The sequence below is a fragment of the Oncorhynchus nerka genome, linkage group LG2, assembly GCF_034236695.1.
Source record: "Oncorhynchus nerka isolate Pitt River linkage group LG2, Oner_Uvic_2.0, whole genome shotgun sequence".
Lineage (NCBI taxonomy): Eukaryota > Metazoa > Chordata > Actinopteri > Salmoniformes > Salmonidae > Oncorhynchus > Oncorhynchus nerka.
In genome coordinates, this window is record NC_088397.1 from 29,788,140 (window position 1) to 29,805,430 (window position 17,291).

The window sequence follows — 17,291 nt, forward strand, 5'->3', positions numbered from 1 at the left end:
CATGATTGGAGAGCAGCCATGTCCCAAGGACGCGAACACGCGAACACGCGAACACATGCACACTGATACGATCATTGACATTGAGATACCGAGTCGGAGATCTTCCTCTGTGTAGCAAAGGAAGCACATTTCGTACGGTACTGTATCTATGGCGCATAACATGATCATGACGGAGTTCAGTAACACTTGTTGAACTGTTCGTCATAAACCAGCATGATGATATTGTCATAAATATGACGACAACAAAACATCATCAGATACAGCTGGACCTAAACCAACAGCCGTTGTTCTGTGCCAAACACCATAGACTGGTACTCAGGTACACCATCAACTGCATAATGCTGTGAACTATTAACAAGGGGGTTTAGGTCCAAAACAATCAAGTATTTCCCGAGGTGTAACGAAAACAAAAGTTTTACAAAGAAGCTGTGTGTCTAAGGAATTATCCACAACTCTATAGTGTACATTGTTTGACAATGGAATGCATTAAAATCTCATTACGCATTAGGCGCTACATGGCCATAATCCCTCCTGTAGAATAAATTGTTTTATGTGCCTCGGCTCAACCTTCAGCCAGGGAAGACTGTCACCTTTAGTCACATTTAAACCGCTGCACAGTCGGGGTGTTTAATTCTAGATTTATAAAGCAGCTATAGACCTTCTCAACATCTCATCTCTAACAGTGTAATCTTGCCGCGTGGGGGGGGGGTGACAGCGAGAGAGAAAATGGATAAAGTGCATCCTTCCCTCAGGCTCATACGTTAACCACTACCACAAGAACACTATCTCACAACACACCTTCGTCAGGCTAATGTAGAACACGGTTGGGGTCAATTTGAATTGAAGACACTCAATTCAGGAAGTGATTTGAATAAATTACAAATGAGTCAACTTTTGAAATATATAGCTTCTCCTTGTAATGAACACGATGGGAGCTGGTTTCAAGCGCAGGGCGCAGCAGGTGTTTATTGTAAAGGACCACAGGAGGCAGGTAACTGGGTCCAGGGGCAGGCAGAAGGTCATACACAGGGGGTCCAAAAAGGCAACAATACAGGCAGGGAAAAGGCTATTAACGTCGTCTGGGAGATCAGGCAAAAGGTTGATAACAGGAAATCTGATAGGCTAAAGTACAGGCAGGGAATAGGCAAAAGGCGTCGTTAGTGAGGCAGGCAAAAAATCATACTCGGGAGGATTACGTTACAGGAAAAACAGGGCTCCGAATAGAAGAGTGTCACAAAACAAACAATACCTCACAATGATGGAGTGCAAAGAACTGAACTAAATAGTGTGTGATAATGACACGCAGGTGATTAGAATTCAGGTGATTGGGATCTGGAAAGTGAGCTGTGCTCAGGGGATCTAGGTGTTTGAGAGTGTGAGCTGGAAAGTGGGCTGGAAAGTGAGCTGCGTTCAGGGGATTTAGGTGTTTGAGAGTGTGAGTTGGGAGCAGACGTTACACTCCTCTTCCGTTTTTTTTGAGAAGTCGTTGAGAAGAGACGCCCGTTTTTTTTCAATTTTTGAATTGGAATCTGTTAACTTCCTGAATTGAATAACTTCCATTCCAATTTACCCCAAACCTGATGTTTAAGCCGGTACTCTACTGTACCTTCAGGTCGCTCCCATTCAGTCGCATTCTGTTTATCCTCCGTTGGGTTAGAGCAGGAGAGCTCGAGTCGATCCAGTAAATCAACTCCTTCCTGTAGTCAAAGTCCACTGATATAATGTTACTGAGGCCCTGCGGGACACAATCATAAGGTACATGTTGTACTGTTGGTACAAAAAAAAGTACCTCATTAAATATTGAGCAATTGCTTTGCATAATTGGTTGGGGAGAGACATGTACTCAAGTGAGATGGTAAATAAAAAGATTCTGTGCATAAGAAACCTCCTCCGTCCTTAAATATTGAGCTGGTTCAAAAAAAAGGAACACTTCTCTTTGTGTGTCTTACCTGTTTTAAAGGAGTGTATTTGGATCCATCAGTGCTTATTTTCCTGATGTCGTGATGGTCGGCCAGAATCAGGAAGGGCTCTTCAGCTGAAGAAAATACAAGAAAGAAAAAAATACAGCAATTACAATACACGACGACGACGACTAACAATATAGTCCAAAGAAATAATCTGATAGACATGTGTGACTCTTCAGTACCATCACTATGCAGGGGCGACTGTAGCAGTATGCTCTCAGAGATAATGGCTTGCGAAAATATTCACTCCACTTGGCATTTTCCCTATTTTGTTGCCTTACAACCTGGAATTAATATTGATTTTTGGGGGGGGGGTTGTAATCATTTCATTTACACAACATTTACAACACTTTGAGGATGCAAAATATTTTTGGGTGTGAAACAAAACAAATAACACAAAAAAACAGAACATGCATAACTATTCATCCCCCCAAAGTCAATACTTTGTAGAGCCACCTTTTGCAGCAATTACAGCTGCAAGTCTCTGAGGGTATGTCTCTATAAGCTTGGCACATCTAGCCACTGGGATTTTTGCCCATTCTTCAAGACAAAACTGCTCCAGCTCCTTCAAGTTGGATGGGTTCCGCTGGTGTACAGCAATCTTTAAGTCATACCACAGATTCTCAATGGGATTGAGGTCTGGGCTTTGACGAGGCCATTCCAAGACATTTAAATGTTCCCCTTAAACCACTCAAGTGTTGCTTTATCAGTATGCTTAGGGTCATTGTCCTGCTGGAAGGTGAACCTCCGTCCCAGTCTCAAAGCTCCGGAAGACTGAAACAGGTTTCCCTCAAGAATTTCACTGTATTTAGCGCCATACATCATTCCTTCAATTCTGACCAGTTCCCAGTCCCTGCCGATGAAAAACATCCCCACAGCATGATGCTGGGATGGTTTTCTCGGGTTGAGAGGTGTTGGGTTTGCGCCAGACGTAGCGTTTTCCTTGATGGCCAAAAAGCTACATTTTAGTATCAACTGAACAGAGTACCTTTTTTCATATGTTTGGGGAGTCTCCCACATTCCCTTTGGTGAACCCCAAACATGTTTGCTTATTTTTTTCTGGCCACTCTTCCGTAAAGCCCAGCTCTGTGGACTGTACGGCTTAAAGTGGTCCTATGGACAGATACTCCAATCTCCGCTGTGGAGCTTTGCAGCTCCTTCAGGGTTATCTTTGGTCTCTTTGTTGCCTCTGTGATTAATGCTCTCCTTGCCTGGTTTGTGAGTTTTGGTGGGCGGCCCTCTCTTGGCAGGTTTGTTGTGGTGCCATATTCTTTCAATTTTTTAATAATGGATTTAATGGTGTTCCGTGGGATGTTCAAAGTTTCAGATATTTTTTTATAACCCAACCCTGATCAGTACTTCTCCACAACTTTGTCCCTGACCTGTTTGGAGAGCTCCTTGGTCTTCATAGTGTCGCTTGATTGGTGGTGCCCCATGCTTAGTTGTTTTGCAGTCTCTGAGGCCAGTCAGAACAGGTGTATATGTACTGAGATCATGTGACAGATCATGTGACACTTAGATTGCACACAGGCTGACTTTATTTAATTAATTATATGACTTCTGAAGGTAATTGGTTGCACCAGATCTTATTTAGGGGCTTCATAGCAAAGAGGGTGAATTCATATACACACACCACTTTTCTGTTTTTTATTTTTTGAAATTTTTTGAAACATGTCATTTTTTTCAATTCACTTCACCAATTTGGACTATTTTGTGTATGTCCATTACATGAAATCGAAATAACATTCCATTTAAATTACAGGTTGTAATGCAATAAAATAGGAAAAATGCCAAGGGGGTGAATACCTTTTCAAGGCACTGTAGTTCATCATTACTCATAAAGTCATTACTTTTAATGCATGTCTCATTATCCTACAGCAGGTGCAGTAACGTTACAGTCAGAGGCTCTGGAGGTGTCAATCTTATACAACCACTGATTTCCTCCCTAGCTCCAAGCCCTAGTATATATCACCATCACAGGCTATTATTTGACTAGGCTCACTACAGGTACCTTCCCATAGAGATAGAACAAGTGGTTTTACGTCATACATATTCTAGTGTCCTCTTTTAACTAATCAGGATCCTCGTTCTGATGGCAAGATAATTCCCTTGTGATTTCCCGAAGTCCCTGATTTAAAAAAATTAAAAAAATCAAGCAGGAAGGTGGGTGACAGAGGATCAGACACATGGGAAGAGGTGTGAGAAGGAAGAGAGAGAAGATGGAGAGAAGGAATGGACGAACGAAGATGGAGAAAGTGGTACCTCAAGCAGCAGAGGCACAGATACAAGGACAGATGGGTAAGAGGAGAGAGAGAGAGAGAGAGAGAGAGAGAGAGAGAGAGAGAGAGAGAGAACAAAAAAAAAAGAACAAAAGAGAAAATGATGGAGGTAGAGACAGAGGTATACCTGAGAGAGACCTGCAGCTGTGCGAGTTCTTAGCTGGCGCCTTGTAGCCGTCTGCACACAGACACTTGTAAGATCCGTATGTGTTGACGCAGAGCTGGCTACAGGGGAAGTCGGATGAACACTCGTCAATGTCAACACACGTTTGGCCATCGTTCTTCAAGCGAAATCCCGGCCAACACTTGCACTGGATCAGACGTGAGGGAGAAATTGAGAGCCATTATTTTTCTAACAGAATCCATGTGCGGAGGCACTGAATTAATCAATAGAAAAGTCACGGGGTACTGTCGCCATCGGGTGTGACTACTGACTATACAGGGATACTATGACACAAAGGGATTTAGTAGGTTCTGAGTGCAAAATCCATGGTTTGTTTTGTTGGCGAGTCACTCTGGTATGCACATCTTACAGAGTATGGATTTAAATCGATTTTTCTCTGACAACCTATGGCTTACAGCAACCAGGCAGATCCCAACATATAAACTGTACTGTATGTACCGGGGTCATGGTTATTAAGTATGAGTAGCACAAACAAACACATATGGTAAGCCAGAAGCAAGTCCACATAGTATGTTGATTTAGGTTCTGTTTGTTTTATTGTTAAACATGATAATATAGTAATAGTAACACCGGTGTTAAATCCTATCATTATAGAGAAATTTGCAAAACATCAATAAACAGTTTTCACTAAGCCTTAGTTTTATGTTGTAAGAGCTTAGTGGTTTACCATACTTAGAGCTATATCGTGTGTGTGTGTGTGACTCTGAGAAATAACCTTGTACAGTTCATGACTTGCGATTCTGTGTGTGTGTGTGTGTGTGTGTGTGTGCGCAATTCTGAGAAAGCGAGCAGGGGTACCTTCCTACCTTGTAGCCTACAGGCAGGTTTTCACAGTCCTGTGTGCATCCACTGACTCGACGGTTCAGACACTCATTGACGTGACAGTTCCTCTCGTCTGACGCGTCCCCACAGTCGTCCCTCCTGTTACACAGGCTGGCCAGCGAGACACAGCGGCCGTTGACACACATGAAGAAAGAGCCGTTGCACAAGCTTTCTACAGAACAAAGTGGTAGGTGTTAGATTTGAACTTTCTGTGAAAGCCAGGAATGCAAGACTCCTGAATTCCCGGAACCAGATTAAGCTTTGTCCTAGATAAAATGTTTTAAAAAATGTTTGTTGTTGTTGTCAAGTACTAGGCTTAATCTGGGTCTGGGGAACTGGCCAACATAATTAACAGTCAATTAAACATATTTCTATCAACCAGGAACGTGTACACATAGGGGTGTACCTGTGCCAGAGCACCTGCCCCTTTGCCCTCCTACTCGCCAACTGCCCTTCTGGGTGGTGGTATTTGTATATATTTTTGTACACAGGTTTTGACTTGTTGTTCTGAACTCACTGTCCGAAATTTGTTGTGATGTCGTCAAGTTCGCCACCCCGTCGGTTGCGCCTGTTTGTCGGCCCTGTATGGAGTTCGTGCCCGTATTCCAAACATGTACGGCTTGATGCAGTCACAGGTCGAATTATATTTTTGGCACTTTTACTCTTTTTTTTCTCCCTAATTTCGTGATATCCAATTGGTAGTTACAGACTTGTCACATCCCTGCAACTCCCCTATGGACTTGGGAGAGGCGAAGGTCGGGAGCCATGCATCCTCCAAAACACGTCCCTGCCAAGCCAGCCACACCAATGTGTCGGAGGAAACACTGTGCAATTGGCGACCGAAGTCAGCTTGCAGGCACCCGGCCCGCCACAAGGATTCCCTAGAGCGCGATGGGACAAGGACATCCCGGCAGGCCAAACCCTCCCCTAACCTGGATGATGCTGGGCCAATTGTGCGCTGCCTCATGCGTCTCCCGGTCACGGCCAGATGTGACACAGGCCGGGATCGAACCTGGGTCTGTAGTGACGCCTTAGACCGCTGCGCCACTCGGGAGGCGCAAGCAACAGTACTGATACAACAGCATAACTTTTGATTCACACTTGATAACACTTGATTTACATCATCGTCAATATTTGGCCTGGTTGGCTGATAGCCGGCGTGCAGCAGAGAGAGGCAGAAAGACAGAAAGGAGCGGCTCCATCTACGACCCAACTCCATCCCTTCTTCAGTCGGGAGTTGCAAACGAGTGGCATGGCAGCAGCAACCGAGGTAGCCAAGACGTTCATCCATGTTTCTCTCAAAGAACACATTTCGAAGTGTTTGACTACTTCTCTGTATCGTTCCAAGGTTACGTTTAGGCACCAACTCCGAATTCTTAAGGTTAGGCATTAACTCCGAATGGTTAAGGTAAGTGTTAAGGTTTGGGATAGGTGTAAAACAAAAATATTAAAAAGAACCTATCGGTGGATTTAAACATGCATCCTTTGGGCACTGAGGAACCAGAGGCGGATGCTTCGGCCCATCTCCCATCCACGTCTCCAATGTCTACTTGAAGGTAACAGCGCTCGCTGTTGCCCCTAGTGGCTGGTTTCCACGGCATCTCCCGACATCCTCCTGGACATCGGATAATGACTTGTATCACGGGTGACCTGCCAGACCAAACCACCATATACTAAAAATATCCACACAAGCTACTAGCCAGCCAGCCCATATATCATGAGTCAGAAGATCATAGATATTATATTATAAAGAGCATTGAAGATAAATCACAATCATTTTGAGCACCTGCCCCCTGAAATGTCCGAGCACGGCCCTGCTATCAACTCAATTTGTATCAGCTCTGTTCCCAGCAGGGCTATGAGCATAACGTGTTCGTAATAGGCTCAAACCAGCCGGGACATGGTGAGACTGGGGTGGTCTCTACCTCTTCTGTTCTCTCTCTCACACACACATAAACACACACACGTGTGTTGTATCAGATGAAAGGCTTGCCTGCAGCGGAACACTTGGGGTTGTGTGGCAGCTCGTCTGATTGGTCGAGACAATCGGGATGGCCGTCACACTCCCACTGGACTCTGGGTAAACAGCGACCATCTGTGCAGCGGAACTCCCCCAGACTGCAGGACCCGTACTCTGTAGGACACAGGAGGCGGGATGTGCAGTCAGAACACAACAAGAGGAAATATGAGAGAGAGAGAGAGAGAGAGAGAGAGAGAGAGAGAGAGAGAGAGATAGTGAGAAGTTCTTACTACACTCCGGGGTCTCATCGGAGCCGTCTCCACAGTCATCATCACGGTCACAAGCGAACCGCTGTGGGATGCAGACCTGATTACGACACTGGAACATTCTCTCCATGCACGTGTTGTTGGGGGCTGTGATGAGAAATATGTGGAGGGAGGGCCAATTTGTTAATGAAATACCTGAGATATTTTCAGACCATACACCCCTCTCAAAAAGGATCTGAACTTGTATAGGAATGTGGACATTATTAACAGGGTACACTATATATACAAAAGTAGGTGGACACCCCTTCAAATGAGTGGATTTGGCTATTTCATCCACACCCGTTGCTGACAGGCGTATAAAATCGAGCACACAGCCATGCAATTTCAATAGGGAAACATCCGCAGCAGAATGGCCTTACTGAAGAGCACAGTGACTTTCAATCTGGCACCGTCATAGGATGCCATCTTTCCAACAAGTAAGTTTGTCAGATTTCTGCCTTGCTAGAGCTGCCCCGGTCAACTGTAAGTGATGTCATTGTGAAGTGGAAACGTCAAGGAGCAACAACGGCTCAGCCGCGAAATGGTAGCCCGCACAAGCTCACAGAACGGAACCATCGAGTGCTGAAGCTTATAGCGCGTAAAAAGTGTCTGTCCTCGGTTGCAACACTCACTACCGAGTTCCAAACTGCCTCTGGAAGCAACATCACCACAATAACTGTTAGTCGGGAGCTTCATGAAATGGGTTTTCATGGTCGAGCAGCCGCACATAAGCCTAAGATCCCCATGCCCAATGCCAAGCAACGGCTGGAGTGGTGTAAAGCTCGCCGCCATTGGCCTCTGGAGCAGTGGAAACGAGTTCTCTGGAGTGATGAATCACCATCTGGCAGTCCAACGGACGAATCTGGGTTTGGCAGTTGCCAGGCGAATGATTTGGGGAAGGCCCTTTCCTGTTTCAGCAGGACAATGCCCCCGTGCACAAAGCGAGGTCCATACAGAAATGGTTTGTTGAGATCGATGTGGAAGAAATTGACTGGACTGCAGAGAGCCCTGACCTCAACCCCATCGAACACCTTTGGGATGAATTGGAGCGCCGACTGCGAGCCAGGCCTAATCACCCAACATCAGTGCCCGACCTCAGTAATGCTCTTGCGGCTGAATGGAAGTCCCTTCAGCAATGTTGATGTTCCAACATCTAGTGGAAAGCCTTCCCAGAAGAGTGGAGGCTGTTAGAGCAGCAAATGGGGGACCAACTCCATATTAATGCCCATAATTCTGGAATGAGATGTTCAACGAGCAGGTGTCCACATACTTTTGGCAATGTAGTGTATGTGTCAGGGGGAAATATGGTTTTACAGTACTGCAGGAGATGGAGGGCCGATTATTTTGATATTTCTTTCTTATAACAGAAACGTATTGAGTCATTTCTGCTATACAATGGGGATTCTGAACACACAATGACAAATGTAATGAGACATTTTTGCTTTATAAATGGGACTGAGTCTGACTGTGCTATGCTTGTTTTCTGTTTGGTTTCTGTCTGGGGGCCTTCAGAGGACAATACCTTATGACAGACACATATTGAGACATTTGTGCTTTACAAAGGGGATTCTGAGTGACTGTGCGCTTTCGGGTTCGGAGGCCTTCAGAGGACAATACACTATGACAAATATGCATCGAGACATTTGAGCTTCAAGAAAAAGGGGCTCGGAATACACTGTCAGACACATATTGAGATATTTGTGCTTTAAAAATGGGACTGAGTGACTACACTATGACTGTGTGCTTTCTGTCCAGAGGCCTTCAGAGGACAATGCACTATGACAAACATGTATTGAGACATTTGTGCTTTACAAAAGGGACTTGGACTAGACTGTTAGACACATATCATTATTATTATCATTATAATATGTGCTTTAGAAAAGGGAGTGACTACACTATGACTGTGATTTCTGTTGGAGAACTTCAGAACAATATTATTACCACAGCCAGCAGCAGAGAGCTCATCACTCCCATCTGGACAGTCCCTCTCCCCATCACAAAGCCAGTGTTTGGGGACGCAGGCGTACGACTCTGGGCAACTAAACAACCCTGGGCCACAGGTAGCCATACCTGGATATGTACAATAGGAGTCGTGGTCAAAATATTATTTTACCGAACTGAAGAATCTTTAGCCTGAGTGGCAGTCTGTTTTAGCTCGCTTACCAACTCCTTAAGGAATTGTCACGCCAAACATGTTTGGTATGATAATGAGTGACAAGGATTTGGCAAAGACAGCAGAAACAGACTGGCACTCAGGCTACAGAATCTGCACAATTACAGTACTAGAAATATAGATGTTTACAATACTTTCTGAGGTCTGTGCAAATATGACTGAAAAACAGGAAATCCATATCGCTGTTTGTAGCAAATTGCTCATCCATATATCTCCACCAAGGATGTATCTCATAAAATGTAAAATATCTTAAATTAATCTTTCCCTGTCTCTTTTTTTGTTGTTGTACTTTTTATGCCTTTTTCTCCCCAATTTCGTGTTATCCAACGAGAATTTATCTCATAAAATGTCAAATTAATCTCTCCCTGTCCCCTTTTTTTGGGTACTTTTTACCCCTTTTTTGCAATATCCAATTGGTAGTTACAGTCTTGTCCCATCGCTGCAACTCCCGTACGGACTCTGGAGAGAGATCAAGGTCGAGAGCCATGTGTCCTCCGAAACATGACCTCGCCAAGCTGCACTGCTTCTTGACACACTACCCACTTAACCCAGAAGCCAGCTGCAACATTGTGTCGGAGGAAACACCGTACAGCTGGCGCCAGGCTGCCACAAGGAGTCGCTAGTGCATGATGGGACAAGGACATCCCAGCCGGCCAAACCCTCCCCCTAACCCGGACGCCGCTGGGCCAATTGTGCGCCGCCTCATGGGTCTCCCGGGCGTGGCCGGCAGCAACACAGCCCGGGATCGAACCCGGATCTGTAGTGACGTCTCAAACACTGCAATGCAGTGCCTTAGACCGCAGCGCAACTCGGGAGGCCCCTTTTCCCTGTCCCTTTGATGCTGATTTATGGACGTTCTCTACATTTTCTACACACATTTGAGTCAACATAATGTAAATCAATTCAGGCGTGTTTTCTTACCACAGATCTCTGCGCTCTCGTCCAATCCATTGCCACAGTCGTCCTCTCCGTCACAAAGCCACTGCTTGGCGATGCACTTGTTCTTAGAGCAGGCAAACTGGTTCCACAGGCAGGACAAGTCTAGACAGAATGCAATATAACATATTATATGATATTTCATTGGGACAGGAAGCATGTAAACGTCTTCACAATGAACCATGCCGAGAGCAGTGATAAATGTGTGATTTAGTACGGTAGTGTATGTGTGCAAAGTCCAAATGGGCCCAGGTTTCAACTGTTATAGAGTAATATGACATTGCAGTCAAGTCACATACAAGAAAGAAGGTAGGTCTTTGTGCAGAAGAGGTGAAGGAAATAATATCGCATAGGTAACCAATTTTGAAGCAAATTATTCTAATGCGGCTGGAAAATTATATCACTTTATCAATGTCACCTGTGAAATTAGATACACCAACATGGCAAAACCCTTCTCTCAGTCGTAAGCACTTTCAAAGTAATGCTTGTCTTACAGTCAAACCATGTACAAAGGAGTGCCAAGTGAGGTAAAAAATAATTCAGCCTTAGCAAGCAGAGAGAGAGAGAGAGAGAGAGAGAGAGAGAGAAAAGAGAGAGAGATAGAGAGGAGGGAGATGAGGGAGAGACACACAAAGACAGAGAAAGAATTGTCTGTTTATTTGTTTGCATTCCACATCAATTTTATGATGACACTGCGGAGCTGCTTCCTTTGCTCCTTGGGCATTCAGAGAGCAACCATTAGCAATGACTGTGTGGCTGTATGGACAAGGTCAGTGTGAACTAGCCACACAAACAGCGGGCGCCAACAACACTGTGTGTGCATCCAACCGCTACTGGCTGGGGGGACTCGTTCAAATACACAGGCGATGAGCAAATCCACAACAAATATAAATAGGATATTTGCTATTGCTATTCTGTTTGCGTGATGACAGCATCGTCTACTGCTCTGCCCTGAGGAACCAACCGCAGGAGTGAAACATCTCCTTCTGTCAGTATTCCTCAGGAGGGGCTTTGAACAGTGATTTTGGGAGATTTCCACATAGGGGTCAAATCAGGGATGGAAACATTGGGCTCAGCGGGAGACACCCTTTCACTGCTTCCTTTAATGACCCACATGAACGAACCCCCAACACTGGGTTATCTTATCTTCTTATCTGGCCGTATTGACCGAATGTATTGACCAGACACATCAAGGGTTACAGGAGTAAAAGGGGAAATTGTTCAACTTAGAAATTCTCCATTATATTTGGCCACCCCGAGCTTTGTCAACACTTCATGTACAGATACAACATAATGATCCAATCGCTCCTTTGAACAGAGTCCTTTGAACGATTGAGACTCTCTCTCTCATCAGTGTCAGTGGATGCAAATCCGCGCAATGTGCTTGCTAAAATAAATGTCATGTGAATAAATGTTATAGAAATATGTCTATCACACCACACTGTAATTCATCTGCTCCGTCTTCGCAGTCTTTCACTCCGTCACACAGCCAGACAGTGTGGATGCAGTTTCCACTGGGGCAAGCAAAATGGCCCTCCTCACATCTCTTTCTGAGGGAAGGAGCTGGGGAGAAACCAGAAGCCAAGGTACATTCAGAACAATAAACTACGAGGCCGACTAATTTTCAGAATATCTTCAAATGCATCCCACTAGGCCTGGTGTCTGTCTGGTACACGGCCACATCAACAGTAGCCGACAGAACTGGCGTCACAGAAGAGAAAAAAAGGAAAGATAAAAACATACTCTGGCAGTTGGTTTCATCTGCATAATCCCCACAGTCGTTGGCTCCATCACACATCCAGGAGGGGTGGACACAGAGGGAGGTAGAGTTGCAGCTGACGAACACTGTCTCCTTCACCCCCAGCATGTAGTAACCCAAGCAGCCTGTGTTGCCTAAAGGAAGTGGGCATTCGACCGGCATATTCAAAGCCTAAGGTTAGCGATTGATATTCCTGGCTATACATCGTCTTATCTATAATGGTGTAGTGCCCTGATATTAATAACAACAACAAAAAAATAACTTGAAATTCCGGGGAGCGGAAATTCCTTCTTCTCTTTTCTCTAACATTAATGACACAAATGACCAGGCTAGCCTACAGACCTGCTACGTGGGAAAGGTAATGTTGTCGCACCTTAGAAAGATACAGTGTAGCGCCTGAACAAAGATAGTGAGTCGCCTGAACAAAGATAGTGAGTCGCCTGAACAAAGATACGGCACGGCGCTTTAACAAAGGCTTATCTTACTGCAGTTCTTCTCATCTGAGGCGTCGGGACAGTCGATGATCTGATTGCAGCGGGCCGAGGCCGGGATACAAACCCCGTTCAGACAACGCCAGTCTGAGGGAGAGCATGTGGAATCTGGAGAGAAAATACAGGGCCGAAAAGAAGAAGAGGAAGAAACGGGGGGGTGGGGGGGTGGGTTGAAATATGTTGTATTTGAAATCCCATCTCTTTGGTTCATCGTCAGGTGGACTAGGAGGTGGTACTGGAAAGAATAGATCATATTATCCCTGCTTGGAGAAATGTTCCTCTATGAAATCTAACAGGAGAGACAGGAGTTCACCTTAAGGCTATTTATTTGTTTATATGGTTGTAATGTAGTACAGATTATGTTGTCTGTCAGACTGGGCATGTACATTCTCATCAGATTCTTATTACTCACGGTTACAATAAACCTCGTCGGAATTATCTCCACAGTCGTTGACCCCGTCACAAACCCGCCCATTGGCCACACAGCGCTGGTTATAGCAGCTCTTGAAGCCCCGTCTGCAGGTTCTGTTATCTGCAAGAGAGGAAGAGGAGTAAAAGAGGGAGAGGGAGAAAAACGAAAGAGATTAAAAACAAAGACACTTTAGGAAGAGATTCGACCAAAGGGATTACATGACATCCACTTTAATACTGTTCCTCTTCTCCTTCGTGGGTTTCGGGAAGTGAGCGAGTCTGAACTCATTCTACTGGACAAGAACCCGGCGGGGATTGGTAGGGATTTTCATCTGAGCACTGGTGAACTAGTACAGTAACACACGTTTGGTGTTTACTTACCGCAGTATTGCATCTTCTCATCCGACTTGTCTTTGCAGTGTGCTATTCCGTCACACGTCAGCTGATAGTCGATACACTCCCCGTTCCCACACTCAAACTCAATGTGGATGTTACAGGAGGAGTTCTCAGCTGCAAAAAGAAGAGAGAATCAATATTTTTCTGATTGATTCCTCATCCAAACAGACGGGTCTGCTTTCTGCTATATCCATCCCAGACAGTCTCCAACAAACATGCTTCTTCAAGGCCCCTCACATTGTTTCATCTGACAGTAGCACATTGTCTACGTGTCTATTAGCAAGATGTTCACATGGTCCTTTGAGCCGGATGCTGTTTCCCAATGAATTAGAGGGGAAAAAGACGAGGTACTAGACTTACATACACATCTGTTATCTTCCAGTAGTAGTCTCTCTCCTCTGCAGCTACAGTTGACTGTGCCATGAGGGGTCAGAAGACAAAGGTCATGACATCCACCGTTCAGCACTGTGCAAGGGGACAGTTCACCTGGGAAAACAGAGCATTATGGGTACTGTAGTACATCATCTTACAGAAAACACACATCAACCTCCAGATGCCATGCTTTACTTCCTACTTGTAGTGCCTCCCATAAAGAGTTTCAGCTTCCAAATATTTGAACTCAAGCACTGAAAACTTTTCAAGGTCAGTGTTGTGGTAGAAAGGTAGACTTCTCTGTTGGGGACCCGCTTTGAACTGTGTTTGGCTCGGACAGTGGTATGGAGAGGTAAGCTATGAACCATGGCATCATGCTGCCCCCTTAGTACCCACATGTCTGCTCATTTCAGTCAGTCAGTCAGTCAGTCAGTCAGTCAGTCAGAGAGAGAGAGAGAGAGAGAGAGAGAGAGAGAGAGAGAGATAGTGAGAAGTTCTTACTACAGAGAGAGCTCAGATGGTACAGATTCAGCTGAAGCACTGTGCCAAGCTTGGGTTCTGGTGAAGCACAGGCCAGGCAACATGGGATAGCCTGCGGCACTGGAGTTTGGGATTTTTGGAGTTGTTTATTCAATAATGTAATATTTACATTGAGTGGTAATTAATCAGGGAGGGAGCGCTAAGAACCTTGGCGTGATCCTGGACAACACCCTGTCGTTCTCAACTAACATCAAGGCGGTGGCCCGTTCCTGTAGGTTCATGCTCTACAACATCCGCAGAGTACGACCCTGCCTCACACAGGAAGCGGCGCAGGTCCTAATCCAGGCACTCGTCATCTCCCGTCTGGATTACTGCAACTCGCTGTTGGCTGGGCTCCCTGCCTGTGCCATTAAACCCCTACAACTCATCCAGAACGCCGCAGCCCGTCTGGTGTTCAACCTTCCCAAGTTCTCTCACGTCACCCCGCTCCTCCGCTCTCTCCACTGGCTTCCAGTTGAAGCTCGCATCCGCTACAAGACCATGGTGCTTGCCTACGGAGCTGTGAGGGGAACGGCACCTCAGTACCTCCAGGCTCTGATCAGGCCCTACACCCAAACAAGGGCACTGCGTTCATCCACCTCTGGCCTGCTCGCCTCCCTACCACTGAGGAAGTACAGTTCCCGCTCAGCCCAGTCAAAACTGTTCGCTGCTCTGGCCCCCCAATGGTGGAACAAACTCCCTCACGACGCCAGGACAGCGGAGTCAATCACCACCTTCCGGAGACACCTGAAACCCCACCTCTTTAAGGAATACCTAGGATAGGATAAAGTAATCCCTCTCACCCCCCTTAAAAGATTTAGATGCACTACTGTTCCACTGGATGTCATAAGGTGAATGCACCAATTTGTAAGTCGCTCTGGATAAGAGCGTCTGCTAAATGACTTAAATGTAATGTAATGTAAATGGAAGGTGGGGCAATAGGAAGTCTTGTATAATGTTCATGCCAAATGGTCAAACTCAGCTACACAGGGTTGTAAACCACATGCAAACCATCACAGGCTGCGATGTATAGAAGACTCCCATGTTGACAAGTGAGTTTTGCTTTGATGTAATGTATAGGATTCACTTACAATTGTTGGTATTGTTGGAAACTGCAACAATACCCATTGGCTGGTGGGGGATGTCGGCTCTGAGGACCTTGATGTCGCCACCTGTGTACTTATTGGAGCGTACCACCGCCCTCCGTACCCAATCAGACCAGAACAGGAAGTTCCCATAGATAGCCAGGCCAAAGAAGGTTCCTGGACCTGACTTCACAATCACCTACAGAATGAACGGAATAAGAAAATGGTGTCAAATTGGTTTTATGCTCATGTTTTAGTCATTAGTTTAGTCATAATTTTGGTTGAAATACATCAACAGAACCTTGGACGTCACATACTCAAGCATGAGAAGAGGTATGAGACAGCTGGAATCATTTCCAAATCTGATGGTACACTCTTAGAAAAAAAGGTTTCCAAAAGGGTTCTTCAACTGTCCCCATAGGAGAACCCTTTTTGGTTCAGGTAGAACCCTTTCTGGTTCCAGTTGGAACCCTCTGTACAAATGGTTCTTCACGGAACCCAAAAGGGTTCTACCTGGAACCAAAAGGGTTCTTACAAGCAACCACAAAGGGTTCTTCATGGGGTTTTCCTATGGGGACAGCCAAAGAACCTTTTAAGGTTCTAGATAGAAAAAAAGATGCTAAGGTTGTACAAGATATGACTTAACCATTCTATTCCGAACAACATACAGTATATACATATATATATATATATAGTATATTTATTTTGTTTCTTCTCCTTACATATCTGTGTGAGCCATCATATTCACATCGTTCAATCTTTCCCAGGCTGCCATCGGAGAAGAAGAGTTTCTCGGCGGTGTGGTCGATGGTGAGTCCATTAGGTGTGAGGATGTCCGCGGTGATGACACTCTGGATGTTGTTTCCTGACAGGGTGGACCTCATAATGCTGGGGCGCAGTTCATTCCAGTTCGTCCAGAACATCAGGCTGCGTCAGCAGCGAAAACAAAAACACCAGTGAGACTTTCACCGAAGCAAACGGTTGGGATGCACCTCCGATCAATATTTTGCAAACATCCATCAAGCATCAGAGTCTGCACTGCGTGATAATTTCCATTAAAATAAAGAAAATAAAAAAAATGTTTCCAGGAAAACGCAAACAGGCTTTTTCTATCTCGATTTTCTAAAGATATAAACGTGTTTCGATCCTCACATTCTAAAGCAAAATAATTGACACATTTTTAAGACGGCCTTGTGTTCTTGTGAAGGAAAACAGGGTATAAAAGGGAGGCAAAGAAAACATGAAAGAACCGTAAGACATTATGATCAGTAAAAAATGATGATAAAACACTTCTGACACTCCCCCAGAGCAGTTATAAACCTCATTCCCCTGATTCCGAGCGCTTCGGTCTGCAGGTAGTATAACTTTTCATTACATTTCATTACATTTCATTATAGTACAACGGTTTGATTTGTCTAATCTTAGCAATTTCTTCTTAGCTAGCTACATAGCCGTCTTTGTATCAAAGATAATTGCGTAATTATCGTATTTCGTCGTCCTAACGTAGTCTACACTGCTATCTGCCCAGCAGCTAGCCAGCTAGCCAGCTAGCAAACTTCCACCATCTTCCGAATAGCAGCACTGTAAAAACTATTACACTCAACTGAACGACTTGATTAGTGTAGTGTTAGCTAG

The 17,291-nt window shown here is 45.0% G+C and overlaps 1 protein-coding gene across 1 annotated transcript in view; it reads right to left on the reverse strand.

Moving 5' to 3' along the window:
- The window catches only part of LOC115129860 (low-density lipoprotein receptor-related protein 1B-like), a 206,029-nt gene that overhangs the window by 72,931 nt on the left and 115,807 nt on the right, over positions 1 to 17,291 (reverse strand). Inside the window, 16 exon segments of the mRNA XM_065025737.1 lie at positions 1,607 to 1,735; positions 1,950 to 2,035; positions 4,371 to 4,554; positions 5,234 to 5,421; positions 7,243 to 7,383; positions 7,500 to 7,622; positions 9,456 to 9,584; positions 10,609 to 10,728; positions 12,061 to 12,186; positions 12,367 to 12,516; positions 12,868 to 12,981; positions 13,286 to 13,405; positions 13,666 to 13,794; positions 14,041 to 14,166; positions 15,663 to 15,855; positions 16,379 to 16,583. Of these exon segments, the coding sequence (XP_064881809.1) occupies positions 1,607 to 1,735; positions 1,950 to 2,035; positions 4,371 to 4,554; positions 5,234 to 5,421; positions 7,243 to 7,383; positions 7,500 to 7,622; positions 9,456 to 9,584; positions 10,609 to 10,728; positions 12,061 to 12,186; positions 12,367 to 12,516; positions 12,868 to 12,981; positions 13,286 to 13,405; positions 13,666 to 13,794; positions 14,041 to 14,166; positions 15,663 to 15,855; positions 16,379 to 16,583 (2,263 nt within the window).